This window comes from Argentina silus, assembly GCF_951799395.1.
Source record: "Argentina silus genome assembly, chromosome: 13".
In the NCBI taxonomy this organism is placed as follows: domain Eukaryota; kingdom Metazoa; phylum Chordata; class Actinopteri; order Argentiniformes; family Argentinidae; genus Argentina; species Argentina silus.
The window spans coordinates 3844786-3855148 of record NC_139667.1 but is presented as its reverse complement, the minus strand read 5'-3'; the positions used below and the strand labels follow the sequence as shown (position 1 = coordinate 3855148).

The 10363-nt window shown below is 49.2% G+C and overlaps 1 protein-coding gene across 1 annotated transcript in view; it reads left to right on the top strand.

Moving 5' to 3' along the window:
- The window catches only part of ttll5 (tubulin tyrosine ligase-like family, member 5), a 48377-nt gene that overhangs the window by 20549 nt on the left and 17465 nt on the right, over window positions 1-10363 (top strand). Inside the window, exons 19-28 of the mRNA XM_083684003.1 lie at window positions 139-171; window positions 417-562; window positions 1195-1465; window positions 2985-3102; window positions 3898-4044; window positions 4316-4413; window positions 4595-4743; window positions 5124-5747; window positions 5838-6025; window positions 9277-9413. Of these exons, the coding sequence (XP_083540129.1) occupies window positions 139-171; window positions 417-562; window positions 1195-1465; window positions 2985-3102; window positions 3898-4044; window positions 4316-4413; window positions 4595-4743; window positions 5124-5747; window positions 5838-6025; window positions 9277-9413 (1911 nt within the window). The remainder of the gene's footprint in view (window positions 1-138; window positions 172-416; window positions 563-1194; window positions 1466-2984; window positions 3103-3897; window positions 4045-4315; window positions 4414-4594; window positions 4744-5123; window positions 5748-5837; window positions 6026-9276; window positions 9414-10363) is intronic.

The following is a 10363-nucleotide window of genomic DNA, read 5'->3' as shown; positions in this document are numbered from 1 at the left end:
TGTTGAGAGAGGGGAGTCTTTTGTTTACGAGCTTGGATTTATTTTATTCACTCCGTTTCACTGTTGCACAATGTTACCCGGGGGGCTGGCCACTGTTATGGCCCTTTTGTACTGTTTACATATCTCTTTGGTCTCCAGGTTGGGAAAAGCGGCTGTTACCTCAAGATCACGGTGGGTGATACCTTTGCCATGCCATCCATGTTCACATTTCTTCCATAACTGCAATATTTAATAAAAAAAGAGAGGATGTTTTTTTCGATATAACATTACTGTTCTTATCTGCCTTGGCAGGACACACTGTATGCCGTATCTTTGGTTACAAACAGCTGCCAGCAACCCCATGTTTCTCCCTGGTACTCTTACCGAATCTAAAACCCTTCGGGTCCCATTGGATGTGTTTGTCGTTCCCCCCTCAGGAACCTGAATGGTAATGTGCAGCTGCAGGTGGATGTGTTCCACGCCTGTCACGTGATCCAGTACGAGAGGAAGCTGCTGTCCCTGGAGGCGCGTAAGAGGAGGCAGCGGCTGGCCAAGCGCTCCACCGTGGGGAGGAAGAGAGCAGGTAGGCCTGGGGGAGTCTGGCTCGCTCCAGCTGACACAGCATAGCACAGCATAGCACAGTATAGCACAGTATAGCACAACGTAGCACAGCACAGCATAGCATAGCACAGCATAGCACAGTATAGCACAGCATAGCACAGTATAGCACAGCATAGCACAGTATAGCACAATGTAGCACAGCATAGCATAGCACAACGTAGCACAGCATGGCATAGCATAGCACAATATAGCACAACACAGCATAGCACAGTATAGCATAGCACAACACAGCATAGCACAGTATAGCACAGCATAGCACAGTATAGCACAGCATAGCACAGCATAGTACAGCACAGCATAGTACAGTATAGCACAGCACAGCATAGTACAGTATAGCACAGCACAGCACAGCACTGCTCTCAGACCAGTGCCTGTCTGGCCAAGAGGGAAAAAACATCGGACATTCGTTTCATTCTTTTGCTTTCAATGAATAAATCCCCAGCGTCAGGATGAATGTGGCCAAATATGACAGACTTGATTTGACTTACAATATGAAGCCTCTTTTGAAAGTGTTTCTGTATTTTGACCTAGTAAGACATTTTGTTTAAGTCAAATTTGACACCTGACGTTTTCCGGTAATCCTTTGTGTTTCAGCAAGGGGACACAAGGCCTCCCCCACTGAGACCAGTGAGGAAGAAGATGCTGAGGAGGTGGAGGAGAGAGAGGAAGAGGAGGAGGAGGAGAAGAAGAAGAAAGTTCCGGGTCCGTTCTCACACAAGGCTCCTCTGGCGGTGGTGCAGACAGAGGCAGTGACCACCCCACTGGAGCGCCTCCACACTGAGGCCCTGTCCTCAGCAGAACCGACCCGTAGCGCCGAGCCCAAAGTCAACCTGCTCCACATCCTCCAGCAGGGCTGGGACCTTAGGTCAGTCTACACCCCAGGCCTCTGCTCATGTTGGCAGCCCTCTCCTCATCCCCCTCCCCCTCCCTCCTTCTCTCGCTCGCTCTCTCTCGCTCTCTCTCTCTCTCTCTCTCTCTCCCTCCCTCTCTCCCTCTCTCCCTCTCTCCCTCTCTCCCTCCCTCCCTCTCTCCCTCTCTCTCTCTCCCTCCCTCTCTCCCTCCCTCTCTCTCTCCCTCCCTCCATCCTTCCTACTTACTCTCTGCTACACTCAACAGCAGCAGGAAAAATATGAGGCCCATAGAGCAGCGGCCAAAAAGACTCCGGAGAAAAGCTGGCCCCCCTTTTCATACCCCGGCATGTTTTGATCAGTGTCTTTGAGCATGACTCCTCCATGTCTACCTAATTCACAGTGCGGAAGAACGCGGAGGAAGCGGATGGGTGCAGAGCCAGCGAATCCTGTGTGTCCACCCTGAATTCTGTGTAGAGACACTGTCCGTGATTGGCCTGCTAATTGTTGGAGTCAGACGGTCTTTGCTTTGTTTTAGTTTGGAGGGCCTGGAAGGACTTTGCTTTGTTTTAGTTTGGAGGGCCTGGAAGGACTTGAAAGGCTCCCCACCAACCCCTTTATTATGCAATAAGCTTGCAAAAATATTTAGACCTTTTTTTTGCTTTTACAATGACATTAATGAATATTACATACTTCTGTCTAAAGTGCAACAAAGGCTCCAGTCTCCTATTGATTTTTAAAGTGTGTCTGAAATTGTAATTTGAGGGGGAATTACAATAACAAGTCTAAGTTTGTAGAAATTCCTCCGCGCTTGCCAGAACTGTGAAGGGACCTGGGCGATTATAGTACAGTATATCATTGTTTGTGTTTGACAGCTTTTTCCAAAACATTTTTCCACTACAGTGTACTGGCAGTACCCTATTCAGGTTCACTCGGGCCATGAAAACAATTCATCACTCTTGGTGCTGGCGCAGGACATGTCAAACTGTGCTCCAACACTGGCTGAAATTGATACATACCTGTATTTGTTTTGTCTTTCGCATCATGCCTAAGATAGCAAACAGAATGTGAGTCACTGCTTGTGCTTTTCTGTTGTAACACATGTATGGGAGATGCCTTAAAGCAGAGAAACCCTTTGCTCTCAGTTCCAAGCAAATTGGCTGGAAACCTGATGAGGATTATTCATCATTTACTGTCAGGGAATGACACAGAAGGGAGATAATCAGTGTACTGTTGTGTGTGTGTGTGTGTGTGTGTGTGTGTGTGTGTGTGTGTGTGTGTGTGTGTGTGTGTGTGTGTGTGTGTTGCATGTACTGTATGCTCTTTCTCCACTACAGTTCCCGCCATCCCATGTGTCCGTTTTAACCAGGCTTACCTTTTCAATCTTCCGTTCTTTCCTTTGTCCTCCGCTCTCCCCCGGAGTATTCTCTGTTCCCACTTAGTTCCCACTCCTCAGCCTCTCATGTCCTCTTTAATCATGTCTCTCCCTCCCTCCCTCCCTCCCCCTCTCCCCCCCTCCCTCCCCCTGTTGTGCAGTAAAGTGCAGGCACGGATGGCCTTCTCCTCCTATCTGCATCGGGTGCAGATGAGGCTGCTGGCAGAGAGCAGGGCCAACACCAACCATGCCTGGCCAGGGAAGGACAACGACCAAATGGTACGATCTCTGTTTCAATGGTTGTGGTGGGCTAACCCTAACCCAAGCTCCTCCCCCGCCAACCCCCAACCCCAGCCCCCCCCAACCCCGAAACCCCCAACCCCCCTGCCCCTTCCCAGAATGAATGCATGGAAAATAAAACCTGGGCCGTTTGTTTTATGTTTATCTGCATTGGATTTTCCGCTCGATTCGTTGTTACTCATCGAAGCCACGTCGTCACTGTGTTGATGTGCTACGAGGCGCTTGCGGCCACGCGGAGAGGAAAATGGTGAGAGTACGATACGATGCGTACGCGCGCGTCTGCGTCATAGTTTGTTTTTTGTCGGAAAGTCTCGTCGGTGCATTGGAATGACAAACATCACCATCTCCCAAGCCTCTGGAGGAAATACATGTGAGCATACAGTACCAGTCAAAAGTTTGGACACACCTTCTCATTCAATGGTTTTTCTTTTTTTCTTTCTTTTTTTAAATTATTTTCTACATTGTAGATTAATATTGAAGACATCAAAACTATGGAGGAACACATATGGAATTATGTAGTAAACAAAAAAGTGTTAAACAAACCAGAATATGTTTTATATTTTAGATTCTTCAAAGTAGCCACTTTTTGCTTTGATGACAGCTTTGCACACTCTTGGCAAGGTGTGTCCAAACTTTTTACTGGTACTGTATGACCATCTGAGTTCAAAGATGTTTTCTCAGGTGGTTTTTTTTTACGTTATGAGTAAGTCGCGTCTCATAATGGTGATTTTACTTCGATGACTGTTGGGCCTCTCCTGTCTTGTTTATCTACAGGAGCTGGTGATCCGCTTCTTGAAGAGAGCGGCCAGTAATCTCCAACAGGACATGAGGATGGCTCTGCCCAGTCGCCAGCTCCCCCTCCAGGACCGCAGGCGCATCCTGTCCCACCAGCTCGGGGAGTTCATCCTCTGCTACAACAAGGTGCCCACTTCTCAGACAGTGTACAGAAGGGCCTCGCTTGCCTCCGCACTGGTGTTGAAACACACACGTTTGTCGCAATGTCAGTCACGGGAATCTCATTGTGTTTTCAAGTCAGCAATTCACACGTTCCTGTCTAGAGGAAAGGTTAGGAAGGTTTGTCTCGAGATGAAAAACAAAGGACAATGAGGATTTCCAACTCTGACTAATTCTGCTCTGTGAGCAGTCAGACAGGGCAGTGCACTCTGTGTCTGAAAGGTTTCCCTCCTCACAGGAGACAGAGCATATGGTGAAGAAACTGGAGAGGATCAAAGAGGAGGAGGAGCACTGTATCAACCCCAATGTGTTTCAGGAGTTCATCATCGAGGCAAGGTTAGTGAGTTGGCTCCAAAGCTATTGCTCTGAATGAACGCTACATATGCTCCTGACTGTTTCAATTACATTTGCTACTTAACAGCATTCTTAATCTTGATGACATGGCGCATGATCAAGAATTAGAAATGCATTGGATTTTTCTTCCCCCTCCTCCACTCTGTTCTTTTCTCCTTAACAGTGAAAGTGACCTGGAGGAGGTCCTGACATTCTACACACACAAAAACAAGTCAGCCAGTGTCTTCCTGGGAACCAAATGTAGGACCGTAAAGACTGGGAGTAGCCACAGCAAGGGTTTGGGAGAGCCAGCAAAACCTGAAAACCATCAATGTGAGTCGAAATACTTTAGAATAGATTAGAATTTATATTTTCTATGTCCAGTACACCATCTTGGCCTATAGTCACTTTTTTTTGTTGTTTGTTTATTTCACAGATTCCACATATTGTTAAAATTATATTCAATAAAAGGAACATTTCATGTAGTCCTTTGTTAACTAATCCGTTAATATACAGCATGAAGGGATTTGGATAACTTTCTTTTCAAAGCTGTGTGTGGAGTGTGGGGAAAAAAACACTTGAGTCATACAAAGTCAAGAAAGGGTCAGCTTCTTGATTAGTCCTCATTTGGGAGGAAAATAAATGTGTGTCAGAGCCATGGAATGGCTGACTTGTGATAGCACGCGTCTGGCTTTTTTTCTCACCCTGAACAGCTCTGCCTGTGGCCAAAGAGGGCTCCATAGCCTCTGAGTCCTCACTGTATGCAGTCAAAACCAGCACAGACCAGACCCTCAGAACTGCTGCAGACCAGCCTCCAGTCCCCGCACCCGCTTCAGATCAACCGTCAGTCCTCAGAACCAGTAAACCTGAGCTCCAGGCCTCCCAGCACTCCTCCACCTTCCCCACTGCCTTAGACTGTGCCAATATCCACCTGCAGCGCTTCTCGCCCCAACTCCAACCCCAACCCCAGTCCCTGCCCCTGCACTGCCCCCCGCCACCGCCCCCCTCTCAGCCCCCATCCTACGTCCAGTCCCAGTCTCACCTCCACCTCCACCCCCGCCCCCAACCAGAGCCTCCTCCTCCTCCTCCGCAGCCCCAGCCCTCTGCCTTCTCCCCGGCCTCCATGGTTCCCCAGCCCCCTCGGGTCATATGGGGGGCTGCTGCTCACCCGGGCCCCGCCACAGTGTCAGCTACTTCTACGGCCCCCCAAGTCCTGCGGAGGGTACAGTCCTTCACCTCCACCTCCTCCTCCTCCACGGCTGCAGCCTCGTCCTCCATGCCCAGCGCCTCGCACATCTACAGCCAGAAGCTCTCCAGGCCGACCTCTGCAGGTCAAGGTACTGTGAGACACTGCTCTTGAAAGACAGCTCGTTTCATTACGTCCTCCCTCCCTCCCTCCCTCCCTCACGTTGTTCTTTCTGCCCCAGTGATCAGGAGGACTAACTCCAGCCGGTTCAGATCCGATCCCACGGGTGTCTTCAAGGACCTGGACTCTCTGTCTGCCCAGGCCCAGTCCAACCAGCAGGCCATCATCTCAGCCCTGCAGAAACTAGCGGAGAAGCAGGCCGCCCGCCAGTACAACACCTCCAGCCACATCAGCCTCCTCACACAACATGTGAGTCCCCTCTCTCTCTCTCTCTCTCTCTCTCTCTCTCTCACGCCATCTTCCCCCCCCCTACAAAACAAAAGAAAAGAAAAGAAAAGAAATGTGAACGTCTTTTACACTGGCTGACAGCTGGCTGGATTCTGACCTGAAAAGCTGATCTGTGCCAAGCTCCGAGTGAGGAAGGGGAATTAACACGCACAGGATCCTTCACAGTGCTCCTACTGCGAGGTCTTTGACATTTCAGTGTGTTGGGAGTGTTTAAACACGGCCGTGACCCGTGGTGAGTGACGGCTCAGAGCTGCTCACTCATCCAGCAGGGCTCCTGGAGCCTGTGTGCCTCTCATAGCCTGTTAGCCCGTAGCCTGTTAGCCCGTAGCCTGTTAGCCTGTAGCCTGTTAGCCTGTAGCCGGTGGAGTGGAGCCTGTTAGCCCGTAGCCTGTTAGCCTGTAGCCTGTTAGCCCGTAGCCTGTTAGCCTGTAACCTGTTAGCCTGTGGAGTGGAGCCTGTTAGCCTGTAGCCTGTTAGCCCGTAGCCTGTTAGCCTGTAGCCGGTGGAGTGGAGCCTGTTAGCCCGTAGCCTGTTAGCCCGTAGCCTGTTAGCCCGTAGCCGCTGGACTAGAGCCTCTTAGCATGTAGCCTGTTAGCCTGTGGGCTGGAGCCGGAGCTGGCTGGTCTGAGCAACGGTGAGCCCAGGCTCTGTGTGAGGTCTCATTATCAGATGCACCACGGGGGAGTGCACTCTGTTGATATTTAACAGGCAGTCACTTTTTTGTGGTAATTGATGCTTATAAAGAGAAGAATGTGGCAAATTGGCACAGAGAGGGGGGAGGGAGTGTTTGCTCTACCACCCCCTTTCTCCTTCTTCCCTGAAAGTTTGCCAGCTCCCTCCTTCTCCCTCTCCCTCCTTCTCTCTCTCTCTCTCTCTCTCTCTCTCTCTCCCTGGGATTTTTTTCCTTTTTTTTTTTTTTGTGTGTCAGAGTTTTTTGTGATGGCACCAGACCACACAGACTGCAGTTTTTTATGGTTTCCTCTCTCCTGTACAGTATGTTGTTTCCCTGATAGGTGTTTGCTGTACTGTAATTCCCTTGGATAGTTAATCCTAGCCATGGCAGGGACTTAATTTGCAGCACAAACCAGTTTAATGGATTGCACTTAAAGGGTTTGAATGTCCCTGGCCTTTTCTTCGGCTCAGATTAGCAGTCATTAAATCACTTATTTAACTCGACAGCGTGTTTCTCTGTGTAGGGAAGGAACACCCTGTCACACTTGTTGACCTCTGAAGATTCGGTCATCACTCTCTTTCATATGCCAGCCCCCCGTCTTATTGGGAAAAATCACAGCTAGCTTTCACAATGTTTCACAATGTAATCGTTTCCACTGGGATGAATATCAGTATTCTTATCATGTGTAATCTAATCAAATCTAATCTTTGGCAGTGAAATACGGGCCGTGTTGTGAATCCTCCCTCTGTGTAACTGCTGCCTGCAGGGTGTGTGACATGATTACACTTCTATAACATTCTGTTTCAGACAGGCCTATGGTACAGTGTCTCCCTCACATGATTCAACATGATAGAGCATTTAAGTAATTACATTTCGGTTTGGAGAAGGGTACGCTCCCAATGTGGTGAAACGTGATAACGTTCATGTCACGGTATTCTTCATATTTCTGTCATAAGCAAGGCCTTATTTCCACCCGACGTGTGAATTGTGAATGAAAGTAATTTCCTCCCCTCCCCACTGCAGAAGCTGGCCTGCCCCACCCACCCTGCAGCAGCCACACATCAAGTGTAATCCTAGTTGGTGGAGTAATGTGTGGAATGCACATATTTAGGTAGCTCATGAGAAACACCTTGCGGTGATGAATACCATGGGTGTCCTTTTTAGACAACTGCACGTTCCTCATGGTAGATTGGGTGCTTTTACATTTCAGATCAAGAAACTACAGTAAAGATTACATTTTGGTTGGTTAAAAAGTCAATGTATATTATTAATTATTATTATTATTAATAATAATAATAATAATGATGATAATAATTAGTTTTCTGTCTTGCATGGAATCACAATTCCGTTTTATAGGTTACTGTACTGATGAATAGCCTGCCTACTAGCACCACAGCCTTATTCTGCTGGGTCATCATGGTTGAAAGGCCTTTGCCATTGAGAAAGTTGTTGACAGTGTTTTTGTAGATTCTCTGCATATACTTGAGGTGATTGAAAATAAACTGGCCATCTGGCTGTGAAAAGCCTCCCGACCTGGCTGTGTTCTGTCAGCTCTTGAATTAATTTAAACACCTGTCGTTTGGGAATGTTTGACATTTCCCTTTCTCTGGCATGACGACTAGCCAAACAATTCGTTCACCTGCCCAGAACTCGGCTTAAAACGCAGAGAAAATAAACAGCCCTGTCATCTTCTAAAAGAGCGCTGGATAAAACTGCTTTTACGCTTTGCAGAGTCGCAGCGTACATGAGATAAAAGATTGTAAGCTATCATCCTCAACTTAACTTCAGGAAACAAATTCATTACTTTCACTTGAGTTATCTTTCCTCTCTTCCCTCTCTTTTCCCTTGGTTCGGTGTATTTCATCAGCCTTCCGTTCGGTTATGCGCTGTACTGTATGCCGTAGGGGGGGGGAGACAGAGGAGGGCCGCGGTAATCTGTATAACTATTCATTTCCACCGAACTCCAGGCCTGGAAATGTCTCCCAGGGTAGTAGGCAGTCGGCAGTGTGCAGCAGAGCAGGGGGTGCAGGGAGAGTGCAGCCCTGTGCAGGCAGATGTAGCATGCTCCAGCATGCAGTGCTGAGGAGAGGTAATTGTGCTGTTGTGGTTGTAAACAGATTGGCCCAGTGAGTAATGATCACCGTCGGGGCTCTGGGGGGTACGGGGGTGTGGGTGAGGGGAGGGGAGGGGAGGGGAGGACCACCTGGATGCAGAGTGGAGACTAGCGCCGAGATGCACTGTGTACATTTCACACGAATCAAAGGGCTGTGGGTGAATGAGACCACCGCACCACACAAGACAGGTGTGTGAGACCGCACCACACAAGACAGCCGCGGGTGTGTTTGAGGCCAGGGCTGTGGGTGAATGAGACCGCACCACACTAGACAGCCGCGGGTGTGTTTGAGGCCAGTGAAGGAGACTGGTGAGCAGCAAGCGGGATGTCTTCAGTAACAAATTCAAAGGGGTTGATGTTTTTTTTGGATAAGTCACATTTGTGACTGTATGACGAGTGTCGGCATGTGTTCTGTTCTCCCTGCAGTTGACCAACCTGAACTTGAACAACGGGGTGCTGGGCAGAGGGGGGATCACCCTGACCCCAGGAGTGCGGCATGGGCCAGCGACCCACAGGCCAGTCAGAGCCGTCCACTCTGACACAGGCCTGGTCAGCAATGCTAGGTGAGTCCAAACACACCCAACCAAACGCACTCCTCACCTGGTCGTGAGATGCTCACATGCGCAACATGCAACACCCTTACTGACGGACACTTTCACAGTATTGAATCACCCTTCAGCTAATAAGTTGACTACACCAAGCAACCTACTGTACATTACGTTCACATGCTTCAATGCGCTGTGTTGCACAGACTGATGCATGTCTGTCCCTGATACAGTAGGTAGGAAAGGCTCTGTTTGGATTGAGATGATCTGATCCACTGATGCTGTACACGTATCGCAGTAATCCGTGCAGGAATACAACCGTCTTCATATCTCCAACCCTGTTTGTCACCCACATACCGGCCCACTGCTCCATCTGTCACGTCCTACACCTCTGTTTCCTTATAAGACTTCTTGTGTTGCTTTGGCCGAAATATGACCATTGTGCTCACCAGTGGTATTTGCCCTCCCCAAAGGCAGTAGAGGGGGAATGGTGCGTTGCAATCTCAACTGGGTTCACTGCCAAAGTAAACAGCCATTCCTCTCCTCACAGGAGACTGGAGTCTGAGATGCCGGGCGGTTGTGTACTGTACAGTCACACACAGCAGGTTCAGTGTGTCACTGCTGAGGAGCTGGAGGGGAGGGGAGGGGAGGGATGAGAGCAGGAGGGAGGAGGAGAGGAGAGGAGAGGAGAGAGGAGAGGGGAAGAGAGGAGGAGGGGAGGGGATGCAGAAACGGACTGGATAAATGTCCATTTGCACTGTTGCTTTTTTTCCTGTTGTAGGGATCAGTTGGGACCACTTGAGTGTTTGTCTGAATTGGTATGCCTTTCTCCCAGTCGCCCTCATAGAGCACACCAGCGAGAGGTTTACAAGGGCTGTAAGTCTTGAGGACTAGTGGGCCCCCCCCCGGAGCCTCGTTCAAGGGGGCCAAATTAACATTTTGAGGATTTTCTGTATAATCAACTTTGG